This window comes from Petaurus breviceps, unplaced genomic scaffold (assembly GCF_028583685.1).
Source record: "Petaurus breviceps papuanus isolate PSGF00001 unplaced genomic scaffold, PetGlider_PUasm1.0 37, whole genome shotgun sequence".
NCBI classification, from domain to species: domain Eukaryota; kingdom Metazoa; phylum Chordata; class Mammalia; order Diprotodontia; family Petauridae; genus Petaurus; species Petaurus breviceps.
Genome location: NW_027186296.1, coordinates 100,344,132 through 100,361,896, shown reverse-complemented (window position 1 = coordinate 100,361,896; position 17,765 = coordinate 100,344,132). Strand labels below are relative to the sequence as shown.

The following is a 17,765-nucleotide window of genomic DNA, read 5'->3' as shown; positions in this document are numbered from 1 at the left end:
CCCATATCTGTCCTCTCAGTAGAGGAGTGTGAGAATGTTGCATGTACTATCACATTTAGGGATTCCCTCAGCTCTGTTTAACTGTCTTTTTTCCTTTCTACAAAGGAAGATTAAGTTAAGGGAATATATTAGGAAATGGTGGTGATAAAAAAAAGATTATCAATTTTTAAATGGAAGGAAATGAAATTGAGTTCAAGAAAAATTAAAACTGCATTAAAGGAAAGAGAAATGGAAGAGGCAGGATTGGAACAAGGTCTTCAAGATAAGATTTCACAGAAAAACTGAATCTCAGATTTGAAAGCAACCTCAGAAGTCCAAACCATGCCTGGAAAAGAGTCCTCAACAACATCCCCAAATGGTCATCCAGTCTTTGCTTTGAGACCTATAGTGTGGGGGAACTCATTACCTCCAGAAGCAGCCCATTCCACTCTTAAATATCTCTGTTTTAAGTTGATCAAGTTAAAAGTTGTTTCAATCAAAGTCTTACTCATTGTTCCAAATTCTGCCCTCTGAGGGTAAGCCGATTTTCCATAGGCTGTAATTACCTACAGGATGGCCTTACTAAGCCTCAAGGTGAAGCATTTATCATTTCTACAATAAACAGTTGGAAAAATTTGGCTCATATTTATTAAAATATTTTGAAAATATGCTTAAATTCACTTTTCCACATGACAATCTATCAAATTCTTGAAGATAGTTATAGCGTACCCCTTAAGTCTTCTCTACTCCGGGTTAAAGGTCCATGTATTCAGCAGCTCACATGGCAAATTCTCAAGGCTTTTTACCATCCTGGTAGACCTTCTATAGATAGACGTTCTCCATTTTAATGGAAGGGGAAAAACATTTATTAAGCTCCTACTGTGTGCCAGGTATTGTGCTAGGTGTTTTGCAAATGTTGTCTCATTTGATCCTCATAACAACCCTGTGGGGCAGGTGCTATTATTATCCCCATTTTACCATTGAGGAAACTGAAGCAGGTGGAAGTTAAGTGTCTTAAACACTGGAAGGTAGGTGCTATTATTATCCCCATTTTACCATTGAGGAAACTGAGGCAGATGGTGAGTAAATTAGTGTCTGAGAAGGGATTTGAAATCAGCTCTTCCAGGTCCTTAGCCACTGAGCCACCTAGCTATGTTTTGCAATGTCCTTGCTAAAATGCAGTGCCCTGAACTGAATACAATACTCCAGGGGTGTCAGACCAAGGCAAAGGACTGCAGTACTATCACCTTCCCCACACTGGATGCTATAATTCTCTTTTTTTTTCTTTGCTTTTTTGGAGGGCAATTGGTGTTAAGTGACTTGCCCAAAGTCACATGGCTAGTTTTTGTGTTAACTGTCTGAGGCTGAATTTGAACTCAGGTCCTCCTGGCTCCAGGGCCAGTGCTCTATTCACCGAACCAGCTAGCAGCCCCGGCTATGCTTCTCTTAATGAGGTTAAATATTGTGTTGAACTTACAAGGCACTATAACTCCACAGATCATCTTCAGACAAACTAGTCATGCCTCCCATGTTTCATTTGTGAACCTGGGTTGTTTTTGTTTTTTTTACTCAAGCATAAGACTTTTCAATTTATCCCTACTAAATGTCATCTAATTTTATTTAGCACAATGTTCTAACTTGCCAAGATACTTTTTTAGGTCATCACTGACATCTAGCTTGTTAGCTATCCCTCCCAGCTGTGCCTCATCAGTAAACCTGGCAAACATGCCACTTGAAGCCTTGATCAAATCTTTGAAAAACTGATCAATATCTCAGGGACAAGCCCAGAGACCAGGGGCTTCTAACTTCTCACTTCTAATTTCCCTTCTAACTTTGAAGTATTATGACCTAAAGAAAATGTTTTTTAGTTCATGTCCTAATAATACCAATTTTTTAAAAAAGGCCCTACTATATGGACCTCCCTTCTTTTTAAGTGATACTGAATCACATACCAATCACCACTCCTAGAGTGTAACTGTTTAGATATGGGCTGTTAAGTTTAGATTCAGTCAAAGGGTGGCACTTAAGGATGACCTAGAGGGCCACATGTGGCCTCGAGCTCAAAGGTTTCGCACCCCTGGTTTAGACATTAGTGAGTTCACCTAAGGGTATTCATCTCTCTCCATCTTTTCTACAAGAGTAGCACGAGACTTTATCATATGCTTTTGCTAGAAGCAAGGTAAATTGTGTAACATTCCCCTGACCTGCCACTTTGATGACCCTGTCAAGAAAGTAAAGGAGATTAGGCTGGTGAGGTTTGTTCTTGTTGAAACCATTCTGGTTTTCTCCGATCAAGGCTTCTTTTTTCTAGATATTTACTCACTGCCCTTTAATAATATATTATTTACTTTTACCAGGAATTGGAGTCAACTCACTAGCTTACAATTTGTGAGCTCTGTTCTTTCTCTTTCTTTTTATTTCCCCTCTCCTTTCTTTCTTTTTTCTCTCTTTTTCTTTCTTTTCTATCTTTTTCTCTTCTCCTTCCTTCCTTCCTTCTTTTTCCTTTCATAGGACACTTGCCTCTAATATTTGTTGTCTAGACAGGCAAGCCACAGGAGAGCATATTAGTGAAAGGAACATTAGCAAAGGTAAGGAAGAAGCAATGAGTAGTCCTGGGCCAGTGATCAGACAGAAAGGAAGCAGACCTGCCAAGCAGCTATGTGCTCATTGTTTTCCAGTCAGAATGGATTGTTCTCTGCAATCCAAAGGTGAACCACATTCTTAAACACCTTTTCCTTTGTTTACTTTGCTTCAGAAGGCTGAGGGTCTTTTTTTGCCTACTGAAGCATTAATTCAATTCAAATTGCTATTCCCTATACAAAGCTTTCCCTCCGGCCTAGATCTTGGATATGAATGAATGAATAAGCATTTATCAAGAGCTGATTATGTGCCAAGCACTGGGGTTACAAATACTAAGGGACACAGCCTTTGGCCCTAAGGAGCTTGAGCTGTCCTATGCCGAGACAACATCTATGAAGGGGGGTGTTCAGCCAAAGGAGTTCTGGGCTGGGGAGTCAAAGTGACTGGGATTGGATTCATGGGGCAGGCATTTGATTGTCATGCCCTTTCCTGAGGTCACTGTCATACTGATTTCATTAATATTCCCTTATAGCAAGAGGTAAAAAGTTGGGAGTTGGGGCATGGGAGGATGGGAAAATAAACCACATACAGTGACAGAACAAGTTTCCCATAGTGGGTGATTGGATGGGATATGAAACATGGTCTAGGGATGGCTAGCTTTAGTAGGTATGTGAATTTGTACTCACTGATCAGACAGCAGAGCCCCGGGAGCGGGGTGGGGGGTGGGGATGTCCAAATCTGAATGAATTCAGGGGAAGAGATGGGGAAGGGTGGTCTCTGAAGGTCAGATGCAGAGGGTAGCATTTCATTTTGCACCTCATCTGTATTTGTGTCTTTTTCTATGATAGTAAACTCTACAATTTGGCTTGGTCTTAGTGACAAGAAGCCCCTCCCAGGATTAGCTGATCACCAGAAATCTCTTCTTTATTATGTTTTACTCAACCCTGGATACACTCCATACCTTCTCAACTTCCAGTCTCCTTTCTGTTCTGACTGGAGGGCTAGAAGGCAGAGCACTAAACTCCACCCAAAGCCTTCCTTTATGGAGAGCAGAACCTGAACTTAAAGTATCACTCTACTTTGCCTCGGCAGCTTTGTTTGGCCTCAACTCCATGGAACAAGATGCCCCAAACCAGTTACTTCTGGTGTCCTGTTCCCTCTCCCCATTCCAGCTTTATCTTATATTGTCTTACCCCATTAGACTGTAAGCTCCTTGTAGATATAAATGGTGCCCTAAGGGTTAAGCAGAATATTAAGGGTTTTTTTTCCAGTACTTTGGGAAGCCCTGTAGCTTATTCTGTAACCTGAGGGCATCCTAAAGTCCTATCCCCCCTTATTTTAAAATACCATAAAATTTCTCCTTAGTCCGTATCAAAAGAATTGCTTTTGTCTCCCTTATTCTGTGTTTCCCCTGGCCTTTAATCTTTAAACTGTGTCCCCCTGCCCTGTCCTTAAATCCTTAAACCATAAAGAATTCCCTTTTTTCCTTCATCTTATGTCATAAAAGCCTTTCTTGTCCTATGTCTTTCATCTTTAACCCCCATCAAAACCTCTAAAACTACATCATCATTCTGAAACCTCTATATAAGCATAACTCCCCCAAAGATCGGGGTTTCACTTAGCTTTTTTGCTGAGGAGGCCAGTGCAGCTTTCACATAATAAAGCTCCCAATGGCTACAGAGAAGGTCTTAAGTGAATTCTTTTACACCCAAACTACTCTCCCAAAATCTGACCTCAACATTTGAGTGTAGGGACTGTCTTTCTTTTCTTATTTATATTACCAGCATTTAGCACAGTTCTTGGCACACAGTAGGTGCTTAATAAATATGGAATTTTCTCCCACTGTCTAGCAAGGTGCTTAATAGATGTTTGTTGAATAAGGTAGGAAAAATGAAATATGATTGAGAGCCAGACAGGTGAAGAGATGTGAAGGAGGCATCTAGGACCCCCTGAAAGTACGATGCATCTCTGAATCACACAGTGCTTAGCAGATATTACAATTGGCCCAATATCAAAGTGGCTGCTCAAGCAGCTGGCCATGATTTTCTTGTCTGGACCTGACACCCATTAATTAAGTCATCATATACTACGAAACACATTTTAAATGTGTGACTAGCAATGCTCGGAGGATGTCACTCTAAATGCTTCATTTTAATGTATTAATGACCTATTAATATTTTGTTTAGATGCAACACATAAGACTAACTAGCAATTACATGGGACTTTAGGGTTTGCAAAGGGCTTTACTAACGTTAACCCATGATTCTCATGACAATGGACACAATGATGTAGGTGTTACTAATATTACCATTTTACAGATGAGGAAATTGAGGTTCAGAAAGTGTCTTGCCCAGGGTGATACAGCTAGCGAAAGTGTCTGAGGCAGAACTGGAATCATGTCTTCCTAACTAGAAATCGTATCCACTGTGCCACCTAGCTTCCACTCTGAGATGTCCTTATAAAAATGGAAATTTAAACCGTGGCATTCTAAATGCAATTCTAAACAAGAGTGTCAGAGTTTGATGCCCAGTTCCTGATCAATACCCTCAACAAACACCCATGCATATTGACTTTATCTCCTTGTAGCAGCACAGGGGCTGGTATATGCTTAACCAATACTGGCTGAAAGACTGAAAGAAAGAATTTTTCCCCCAGGTACCAACTACATGCCAGATACTGCGCTAGACTGAGTTCACACACACACACACACACACACACACACACACACACACACACACACACACTCTCTCTCTCTCTCTCTCTCTCTCTCTCTCTCTCACTGATCTCACAGATCCCAGCTTTCAAGGAGCTGACATTCTGTGGTGTGCCTTTTCCTTTTGTCATAAATGCCTTCTGCTCTAGGTAGAGATTGCTAGCTAAACCTGATGAATGAGCCAGTTTATGAAGCTCACATTCTGAAACATTAGTCGGAGATTTTCTGCCACCAGAAAAAAAAATGTTTTTAATTCTATTTTTTTTTCAGTCCTGAATTTTTTTCCTCCTACCTTTCCCTCCTCCTATTGAAAAATAAAACCTGTTACAAATATGTATAGTTAAGCGAGACAAATCCTTGTGTTAGTCATGCCCAAAAAAGAAAAAGAAAGAAATATGCCTGAATTTGCACTCCAATCACCTCTATATCTGGAGATGAACAGCATATGAAATAAATATTTATGACTTGATGTAAAGTGTGTGGTTAATTTCAAATTTTTGGAAAACGTACAGGAAGCCTGGGAAAAAGAACAAAGTTAAGCCCCAATTTCTACTCTATTTTATTCAATGCTAATAAGGTGTAACTCATGTAATCTGATTGATTTTTTTTTCTTTTCTCCAATGGTGACATCCATCACCCTCCAATTGCTGTTAATTAGAGCTCTTCTGACCAGCTGATCTTCTCACCTTTCCTACAATAGACCACTTGCAGGAACAGGATTGTGCATTTGATCAAGAGTCACAGAAGTGATCTACATACATATCACATAAATCCATTTTTTTTTTGACAATTGACTTCTACTTGGTCGCAATATTTCACTGACCCAAAATCTAGTGTTCAATTCTATCCAAAGCGTAGTGTTTGTTGAAAGAGTAATAGTCCTGAAGTCAAGGGTCCCAGGTCCTGGTGCTGGGTCTGCCAATGAGCAGTTCAGTGACCCTGAGCAAGCCTATTAATTTCTCTGCAGTCCAGTTTCCCCATCTGTAAAGTGAGAGGCTTGGACTTTCTCTTTAGCTCTCCAATTCTATGATACTGTAGGCACCCCCCAATAACCCTACTATTGGGAACGTACCTTAAAAATGCTAGCAAGAAGAAAAAAAAGGTCTGTCCAAATATATTCATAGCAGCCATTTGTAATAGCCAAATAAATAAACTTTACAAACCTTAAAGCTCAATATAAATGCTAGCTATTTCTGAGGTAAATGGAGGTCATCATGTTGGTACTGGTTTTGTATTCATGTCCAGCATCCCCCAGAAATTCCATTGGTATAGCTTTGGGTTATTGATAATCATAATCATAATTGATAATCATAGCCTTCGAAGCAATGAAAGAATAGCGCTAGAGATAGCATTCCCTGAGTCTCTGTGACAGGTGAAATGTGTGATCCGGCCTCCTGGGCACATGGGACAGCTGGGGCAAAGACATTCTCTCCATTTCCCTTCTGGCTGCCTGCTCACTAATAAGTCCTTCCTTAGTGCTACGAGACCACAGAATGTTAAAGCTAGGAAGGGAACAACTGGTTCATTAACAGCAGACTGGGGTGAATAGAACCATAAATCTTACAGACAGGTATATATCCCCAAATGCACCTGGTCTCACCAGTCAGTGGAAATGAGGAGGCCAGATCCTCCAAAGCAGAAAGGCAGAGGGAGTGTGTGGGGATGGGGAAAGGGATATACTTGGGAACCCACAGTAATGGGGGGCAGGTAATGGCCCACAAAGAATATTTCTCCATCTCTACTTGGGAATGGCTAAAAATCTACCCAAAGAGCTCCCTCCTTAGCAAAAGTTTTGATTCTAGTTTAAATACAGATCTCTCTCCACCCATGGCATTGTGAGCTGTTATCAATCATTTACATCTTAAGTAAATAAGGTTCAGATAATTTCTAAGAACAGGTTTTGGGTGAGAAAAAAAGCATAATGGGCAATTTGAGGGGGTTACTTCTGAGTTTAATGGGTTGTATACCAACTCAACAGCAGCATATGACAAACAATGATTTCTCTAGAAGTGGTAATTAGAGATCCGCAGTGAAAAGAACATTTGGAGAAAGGTAGACTAGTCATGTAGGGAAGAAGAGATAAAAGACGTATGACCAGAGTTCTTCACTGATATCTGTGAAATAGAGGCTCAGAGGAAGGCTTCCAGCAGAATGGACAGGACCTTTATAGAGGATTTATGGGAGGTCACAGGCAACAGGAGATGTGGTATAAATGGGCTGCAACCAGCATGCATGAAGGGAGTAATCATGAGGATGAGATAATGCAGCCACCAAAGAACCAAATAAAAAGACAGAAAGGAGGAGCTCCATGGCGAATAATGAACAATTTTAACAATGACGACTTTCATATATAGCACTATGAGGTTTGCAAGACACTTTATAAAAACTGTCATTTAGTCCTCACAATGCTAGGAGGTAGGCATTATTAGCCCCAATTTATAGATGAGGAAACTGAGTCAGACCAGGGTAATTGACTTGCCCAGGGGTCACACAACTAATTAGTGGCAGTGGCAGAATTTGAACTCAGGTCTTCTCAACTCCAAGTCCAGAGCTCTATCTACTCCCCTAACTAGCAACACATTCTAAACAGAATTACAGAGATGGAAGGGACCTCAGAGGCCATCTACTTCAATACAAATATCCCCATTAAACAACATTCCCAGCAACTGGTGATTCACCCTTTGATCTCCAGTGAAGGAGAACCCACTCTCTCCTGAGGCAACTGATGCCACTTTGGTTCTAACTGTTAGGGGGGAAAATGCTTTTCCCTTATCAAACTTAAAACTGCCTCTTTGCATCTTCCATCCATTGCTCCCACTCTGGGGTCAGAATAACCTTTGTGGAACAAAGTACTAAAACAGTCATGACTGTGTCGGGTGCTGGCTTGGCTCCAGATTTAATGGTAGTAGGTAAAAAGCATCGATGATCAAAGGGCCAACCCACAGAGGGGAGACAACCTTGGTGGGTGTTATTTGAAGTTTTGCTTTAATGCAATAAATCAGAATAGTGTAAGGATGTCATACAGTCCACATATACATATTAACAAGGTCATAAAATGTAAATTCTTCACTCACCATAATTAACCTGTCTCTCCTTTTGTCCCTCTCTAATGGAAACTGCCTACCCCTCATCCTACTTCAGCAAGAGCCCCGTTGGGCACCTAACCCCTCTTCATCTCCTTCAGGGACACCAATGGATGGTACACTGAGTACTATGCCTTATGACCCATTAAATGTCCCAATTCTTTGGTAAAAAAAAAAAAAACATCAGAGAACAACAACGTGTATGGAAATGGGATCTCCCTGTACTATTTATTCATGAAAAGGAATCGGGGTCTTTGTACTCTGTGGTCACACTCTATAAATCAATTAGATTACAGGGGCATTAAAAAAACCTGAAAGCCACTGGGAATATTGTTGGTGCTCTGGTGGGCCATCATCTTTCATAAACTGGTGAGGGCAAGGTTTCAGGAACATATATAAACCTCAAAAACCCTAATACAGAGAAAAGACAGAGGTAAAATGGGCTTTGGAGTCAATGTTTTTAATGATTAAACCATGCCATAGTGCTGTCCAACAAGTTTTTATGATGTATGGGAGATGACCAAGGTTTATAGATAAAGTCAAGGAATAAACCTCATTCCCTTTGGATGGAGGGAGTTAAACCCTTTAGCACCCATTCCAAAAATTTCATTTTAAAATACAGGACTTTAATTCTGCACCCTTTTGCCCTTATCCTTTCCCCATTCCTACTGAAATGCTGACTCTGGAATATCTGTAAGATGGACAAGGTCATAGGTATGTTGTGGTTGTGGTTCAGTCATTGAGTTATGTCTAAATCTTCATAATCCCATGAACCATAGTGCACCAGACCTTTCTATCCTTCACTATCTCTCAAAGTCTATCCAATTTCACATTCATTGTTTCCATTACACTCTCTATCCACCTCATCATCTGCCGTCCCCTCTTCCTTTGGCTTTCAATCTTTCCCAACATTGGGGTTTTTTCAAATGAGTCCTGTCTTCTCACTGTGTAACCAAAGAATTTAAGCTTCAGCTTCAGTATCTGTCCTTCCAATGAATTGTCTGAATTAATTTCTGTAAGTATTGACTTGCTGTCTAAAGGACTCTCAAAAGTCTTCACCAGCACAATTCGAACGCACGTAGTCTGTGGTGCTCAGCTTTCCTTACAATCCAACTCTCACCGTGGAACACTGCTAGTAGATACTTACTGCCCTCTCTGCTAATTACTAAGGGCAAGAATGCCCCTGAAGAACTCAAGGAGGCCTGCTTCACTATAGCATTTGAGGATAGCTAACAGAATACTTAGTGTTAAAAACCACCACTATTATGGATCATAAGAACCTATTATGGGTCATAAGGAAGCCAGTTCCAAGAGGTTCATCATTGGAAGGTTAAACTACCATGTAATGAATTTGGGGCCACAGAAACTCGTGAAGACTGTCCCGTGAAACTGCCATCCCTCTGCTGTTGGAAGCACTTTCTGAATTACTGAAGGAGTCAGGCCCAATTGCATGGGTGGAAGGGTGAGGGACAATCATGGTATATAAATGGACATCATCTCTGTTTTTGATCAGCATGCAAATTCATTAAGCTAATAAGGTGCTTCTACTTGGCTTTACCTTACCCTGAATCTGCCTCCATCTTTCAGAACCCAGGCAAATCCCTATCCTTATAAGATCCATGTCTATAATACCTGTAAGGGGGGTGTGGTGGGTGTTGGTATAATAGATTAGTAGCCCATGGACAAGCTCAGAGCCTAAATGTGGCAGATTTAGTACTGATCCTCAATCGTTCCTAAAGATAATAACAATGGCTAATATCTATATAGTGCTTAAAGTTTGCAAATATATATAAATTTTGATTCCCATTATCACCCTATGAAATAGCCGCTATTATCATCCCCCTTTTACAGATAAGGCAACTGAGGCTGAGAAAGGCTAGGGGATTTGCTCAGGGTCATACAGTAAGGAGTATGAGGTAGGATGCTTTTATTGCCATTTTCTCCTAATCCCCAACCTCCCCACTAAGGGGTATCATGCAAGAATGTCCCAGGAAAGGGGACATAAGATTTCAGTTCTCAGTGCACAGTTCTGGGCACATGGGCTTTTGGTAGTGTCTACAATGGATCTCAGAAGTCAGTGAGCCTAGTGAAAACAGATTTGTGGGGAGGCTGATTTCCACTGAATGCTGTTTGTTCATCATTCATTCAATAAAGTTCCATAGTCCTATTCTATCTTGCTTAAATCACTTTTAGCACCTTGCAATTTGGGCCCATGACTTAATCATCAAGTGAACATAGAATCAGAGGACTGATAACTGAAAGATCACCTAGTTCCGTATCATTTTACAGGTGGCCCAGAGAGGTTACATGATTTGTCCAACAGGAACTAAGACTAGGATTCAAACCCAAGTCATCAGATTCCAAATATTCCTTAAAAAATAATCACCACCTCCATCCCCCATTCCTCCCCTTCACAAGGTACCACTCCTAAGATGACATTCCCTTGTCTTAGGATGCTTTATCAATGGACCAAGGGGTCAAGTGGAAAGGATCTTGCATTCCTAAAATGTTAACCACTTGAAATCTTGTCATGTAATTATATACAAAGCTGGAGATCTGAGTTATGTCCCCTATTAACACAATTCTGGATAGGGTTGCTGGGATTGAGGGTGAGTAGAAACCTTTCTCAGGGTACTCTAAATCCACAGTAAGAAATAGGTTTCTGGTTAAAAATATTGTGTTTGTTGTGATTACCATAGCATTCCTAAAGCTAGGACCTGATCAACCCTACAACTTCCAGACTTAACTACAAAAAGAATATTAATCTTACTCATAGGCTTCATGCTCCCTCACACTTCAAGCTTAGGGAGCATTTGTGGTGGGCAGGGTCCTGGGATGGATGAGGTGAACAGCCTGACAGTTACTAGACATAATCTGAGTGTGACAAGATTAAGAAGGTTTATCTCCACTAGCTCACAGTTGGGGTCTGCTGTGCCAAGAATGACATCATGTGGCAGAATGAGACCATCTGAATAAATCACCCTCTCTGCCTTAGCCTCGATTATCTTTTCATCTGTGACAACATGTCTGCCCCTCACCTTGGCACTCCTCTGCTTCACTAATCACTGTTTTATCGGCAAGGTCAGGGTCACTGGCTTTTAGGAGATACCTTGACCTTCACTCTGGCCACACTGAAATTGCTTGATGGAACTAGCCTGGTATATGGAGAAAAGCAAAGAACTACAAGATGGGAAACCTGACTGTAAGTCCTAGCTTACCATTTAATAATTGTGTGGCCTTGGACAAATCACTTTATCTCTTGGAGATTCAGTTTCCTTCATCTGTACAGCAGCGTAATAATACCGATACCCTGGGCTATTATCATTTTGAAATGAAGTAACATCTGCAAAAGCATTTATAAAACTGTACAGCACCGTACAGATGCAAGACATTAGATTACTGTAATTTATTTAGTCAACTCCTAACTGAGTTTGGCACATGGCCTTGTCCTTTCTTTGTAGCAGGGATTCTTAACCTGGGATATATGGATCCCCAAGGAGTTCATGGAAAGATTTTAGAGCGTCTGTAAATCTGAATGTGAAAAACATTACAGCTTGATTTTTTCACTTATTTCAGTTATGAATCTGAGAACGGGAATATAGGCTTCACCAGTCTGAACAGAAAATGGTTCAAAGCCTCTACTCACGAGCGATCCTATCAAAGAATCAATTGCAGAGATTCAAAGGCTCTTGGACCTAGAGCCAACCATTAAGATCATCTAACCCAATTCCCTCATTTTACAGATGAAGAAACCAAGTCCCTGAGGCAGACTATGACTAGCCCAAGGATAACCAACGAATGAGGAATGGACCCTAAATATTATGCACCATAGAAACTGTCCTAGGAAATACAAGTATAGCATGTTGGCTCAACTTATGTTAAAGGGAATTGTTTGATAGACCTTTGATAGAAAACTGAAGTCTTCTGGGTAGAGATCTCTGGCCTTTCTGTAAAACTGCTCTTTCAGTAAGATTCAGTAGCGATTCTGATAGTTTAAAAAAGTAAATGATAAGGGGCGGCTACGTGGTGCAGTGAATAGAGCACCAGCCCTGTATCAGGAGGACCTGAGTTCAAATCTGGCCTCAGACGCTTAACACTTACTAGCCATGTGACTTTGGACAAGTCACTTAACCCCAATTGCCCTGCCTTCCCCCTCCCCCCCCAAAAAAAGTAAATAAAATTTTCCTTTCCTGACCCTCCATTGACATAGTTTTCCATTAAAAGTGCTTCCTTTCCTTTAGCCAACCAAACAGAAAGCTGCTTTGCAATACTTTGTAGTAAGGCATGTTGGCATCCATTTCTACATCAAGTATTCTATATCACGAAAAGACAAATTTCTAACAAAGAAATGTCTGTACTTCAGAGAGGAAAGGCAGCTAATCTGTGAGTCAAGAGATCTGACTTCTATCTCCTCCTCTGTCACTGACTCCTTGTGTCAAACCACATCACTTGCCTCAGTTTCCACATCTGATCAAATCCTCATGCAGGATTTGAACTCAGATCTTTTTAAATTACAGCTCTAGCACTCTATGGATTGTGCTACCTAACTGCCTCAAGAAAAAGACAAATATTTTAGACTATTTAAAATAACTAAAGGGTATAAGTTTAGAATATTGATATGGTGTAGGAAATGATGGTTGGTGGACTTAGAAAAATATGGAAAAACTTGGACTTAAGAAGGAAGATGTTATCCACATTCAGAGAGAGAGAACACAAACAATGATAGTGCAGTCTTACATAGATGCATATGAATGTATATGAGTATATATGTGTATGATTATCGATATCTATGTATGTGTATATATATATCTATATATGTTTGTGTGTGTGTGTTTGCATATGCATATATGTGTACATACATATGTATTGTGTGTATATTTCCATGCTTGACTGTGGCATTCTTGGGGGAGGAGGGAAGAGGAAGAGAAAAAAAGAACAAAGTAAAAAGTGCCCAGCAGAGAACAAAATAAAACCTAAAGGAAGCAAAGGAAAGACGGACAGCTCTGAACACAATGTGTAGTATTTATTATATAGGCTTTCTTGAAATGGAATTTTATTGCTTTATACATTGAATCCTCTCATGTTCTGCTGTGCACATGGCAATTTTTTTTTCCTTTTCTTATTTTGTATTTGTTTAAAATTTAAAAATTTACAAAAAAAGAGAAAAAGACAAATAGTGCAACTAGAGCGTTGGAAAGATCTCTGAGCCCCTGAGAGTTGGACAAGCCAAGGTTTTGATCACAACTCTGTCGGTATCTTAAGTGATGCTGGACCAAGGCCTTTCATTCCCCTAGGCCTCAGTTTCTTCACCTGCAAATTAAAGGATTATATCAGATGATCTCTAACATTCTACTAAATCTCTAGCTCTACAATTCTCTAAAATCTCTACAAAATGTAGTTTTGATATATGACTAAAAATGTTGCATTCATACACACGTGTATATTTCCGTGGGATTTAGATTTTTCTGTTGAGATGAAACATATATGAGATGCTTGATATGCTGTAGCCTTCCTCCTAATCCTTTTCTGAATTATACCGTGCATTTTCATGAGCAAAACTTATAAATTCAAAAAATAACACTTTCATTTTAATTCCACCTTTGATCAACAGACTACAAAATGCTTGGCACACAGTAAATTTTCCATGAAAAGCTAAGTGTTGAATAGTTTTTTTTTTAATAATTCACATTAAGTGCCATTCAGTTTTTTCCCCATGAGTTTTATTATTGATGGAAAATACAAAAGTAGATCTGTTTTTACAAAAGGGAAATAGAAGAATTCCTACAGATTTCTTTCCCACTTCACAATCAAATAAATAAAAAGAAATTGCCCACTTTTTGAGAACAAGATTTCAAATTTGCTAAGTGTATCTAGATACTCCTGTTGCTTGATTGATACTGCTGAAGAGAACCTGCTGGCAAGAGTATTAAAATTGCATTTGTCATCTTATAACACTCCTTGAGGCATTTTTTTGACACCAGCAAAGGCAGTGGGTTTCCCTTGATTTTTTCCCCTTACTCATGAGCCCAGGGAAGTATATTTGTTCAAGAACAAAGCACTGCCTGCTATCGATTGCTTTTAAAACAATGGCTTGCTGAGACGACCTACACATCCAAAATGGAACTACATCTTTTTGTAAAACCAATACCTAGGTGAAGACTCAATTTTATTCTGGGGTTCAACATTTTCCTAAATCAGTATGATGTGCTCACTTTTGGCATTTCCTTCCTCCTTCAATTTCCCCAAATAAAGAGTCTTCTGAGTATGCCAGATACACATCAAAGTTCCTGCTAGCAAAGAGAAATTCAGATACAAGGATATGGATTTAACATGACCAGCACTAGGTCATAGGATGATGGTCTGGGCCAGTGATATCAACATCTGGAATTAACACATCTCTGTCCACATTTTAACACATAATTAGAAGAGAACGAATGAGAGAAGATATCAGAAACATAATAGAAAATAGGGGGTTAGTCAGTGAACAGAGACCACACTGGGATATTACTCTCTTAAACGTTCTTTCTGAGCCCTTTTCAGCCCTATATTTCCTTCTCTTGTCTTTAATCTCCAAATCCCTTTCTCTCCCACAGACTACATCCTCAGTTCAATGAGTGATTTCACTAGAATTTTTTAAGGCCTCTACAAATGGGTAAAGTCAATGTCTTGGATCAAATAATTTGATGTTTTAACTCACTGTGCACTTAATTGTATTAAAAATGCATGAAGCTCAAACTCTCCTCACATTTATCCCTAAACAAAAAAAAAAAAAGGTCGATTTCATGGTCCAGGTTGCAAAAAGAGCTCAGATTACATTCCGTTACCTCGTAAGGATATAAATGAACTCCTGGGGTTTGGTGTTCAATTCTAGCCAAGTCCTCAAGTGCAATATTAGAGTCCTTTCTTTTTGGAATTAACCATTACGAGGTTGAGTCCCTAAAAACCCTCCCTCCTGAGCAATCCTAACCATCAGTTACTTTCATTACCTGGGTCTTCTGGGGGTGGCTGTGGTCTGATTTCTTGCTCTGTGATGATTTCTGGAGGTGGAGGTGGTGGGGCTGGAGGGGCTTTGACAGGAGTTGTCGATTCTGGAGTCTCAAATGCTTCTTCTGAGTCAGAACTCCTGACAAAACAGAGAAAAGGAATTGATTTTCATAAATGGTTCAGATGGGAGAGTTTCACAGCAACTTTAGTAAACAATGGAGCTTTCCAACAAAATCTATCAATTAACAAGCATTTAATAAACACACACCAAGTGCCACTGGGGCAGCTAGATGGCACAGTCCATAGAGTGCCATGCCTGGAGTCAGGAAGGCTCATCTTCCTGAGTTCAAATCTGGCCTCAGACACTTACTAACTGTGTGACCCTGGGCAAGTCACTTAACTTTGCCTCAGTTTCCTCATCTGTAGAATGAGCTGGAAAAGGACATGGCAAACCACTCCAGTGTCTTTGACATGAAAACCCCAAATGGGGTCAGGAACACAGTCAGATATGACTGAAAAAATAACTAAACAGCAAAATGTGCCACTGTACTAAGAGATGAGAAGGCAAAGAAAGAAGTAAAATAGCTAGTAGATTATTATAATTGTATGTATATGTGTGTAATAACATGTACTGGTATGTTTAAAAATAAATATAACATAATTTTGGGGGAAGGCACCAGCTACTATCACAAGGGGTGGGGAGGAGGAGGTTGGGGGGAATCAGGAAAGGTTTCATGTAAAAAGCGGCATTTTGGCTGAGCCTTGAGGAAAACTAACCTTTCCAAGAGGAGGAGGTGAAAATGTGGGACAGCCTTTGTAATGGCACAGAGAAGAAACATGGAGGGCCACATATAAAGAAGACCAGTTTGGGTGGATCCTGGTGTATATGAAAGTACATGGATCATAGTATATATGAAATGTGAATGTAAAAACACTGAAAAGACAAGTTAGAATCAGGCGGTGAAGGGCTTTAAACACCAAACAAAGAGTTTATATTTGATCTTAGAGATGAAAAGTAGTCACTAGAATTTATTGAGTGGGTGGGGAGGTAGATGAGCATGGGGCAGAGGCAGGGTCACAGTCAGAACTGTGGTTTAAGAAAATTACATTGGCAGCTTTGTAGGGGACAGATTACGAAATAGGGAAAGATTTGAAGTCAGGTGGGGAGATCAATTAGGAGGTGATCTGACTAATAAAATGTAAGCTCTTTGAGGAAAAGGATGGTTTTATTTTTTTTTCTTCATACCCCAGTTTCTAGTACAGAATCTGATAAATAACTGGGGCTTAATAAATGTTTGCTGCTTTCAGTGATTAACCTTTGGATAAGTTTCTCAGTTTCCAATAAGGCTGGATATAGGGTAAAAATAAATAAACTCATTTTGCAGGATGCTTAAGGAAGAATATCATCATTTCAGATTTTACATAGCCCTTTTTTTCAATGAATACCCACTTTCAACTCAATTCTACTTGAGATGTGAGTTTCCCAGCTTTACATGGAAAGGAAATACAATGAGGTCTTTTTAATGAACATTAGGAACATTTCTTGGAAAAGAGTAATGGAAACAGACACAGAAAGAATAAAAGGGTGTGTGTGTGTGTGTGTGTGCGCGCGCGTGTGTGTGTGTATGTGTATGTGTTTGTGTGTGTGTGTTCCAGGGAGCATTTCTTCTAGGGTACAAGCATAATGTAAGACCAAGAGGTTTCTAGACTCTAAGAAGACCCCCATGGTTACAAATTCAAAGCACAAAGGTTTACCCAGACACAATAAAAGGCAGAAAGGTGTGGTCAAAATGTTCACATGGAATTTCACTGTCAAAGTAGGTTTCCACTCAAACACAAAACCACTGTGAGTGCATGTCCAAAGTGGCTACACTTTGAAATGAAAAGAGTAACTATTTTACTGAAGAGCATTAAGAGTGCTGCCCTTGGTTAAAAGAGAATAAAGTACAAAAAGTACTTTATGCACAATCCCTCCCTAGTGGAATTCCCAATGCTGCACAAAGCACTCTGGTTCACTGTCCATACTACTGTCAATATCTTGTCTTAACCTACAAGAATGAATCCCCCAAGTCATTTATATCAACAAAAAAAGCATTTATGAAGTTCTTAACAGTGCTTGGCCCTGTGCTCAATGACGCGTCACAGGTCAGCCTAATATTATGGCAGCAAGAGAGTCAAGTGCTAACATCAGCTTTCATGTCTCCCATTTCATCTACTCAACCAGGTTGCCCAAACCCAGTCCACAGTAATAACCTAGGCAGACCAGTCAGTCCCTAAGAGCCAAAGCTCAAGTCCCATGTCACAGGAGCATAGGAACTGAAGCTAGAAGCAGTCTTATAAAGCCTCTAAGTCCTTCTCTTTGCAGATGAGGAAACTGAGACCCAGAGATGAGAAGCAACCAAGGTCACACAAGCAATAGGAAACAG

The 17,765-nt window shown here is 40.0% G+C and overlaps 1 protein-coding gene across 15 annotated transcripts in view; it reads right to left on the bottom strand.

Annotated features, from left to right (window-relative positions):
• TACC2 (transforming acidic coiled-coil containing protein 2) overlaps window positions 1–17,765 on the bottom strand; it is a 308,555-nt gene that overhangs the window by 62,014 nt on the left and 228,776 nt on the right. For all 15 annotated transcript variants that reach the window (XM_069099132.1, XM_069099136.1, XM_069099131.1 and 12 more), the window contains one exon: window positions 15,342–15,478. In XM_069099132.1, coding sequence (XP_068955233.1) covers window positions 15,342–15,478 — 137 coding nt within the window. The remainder of the gene's footprint in view (window positions 1–15,341; window positions 15,479–17,765) is intronic.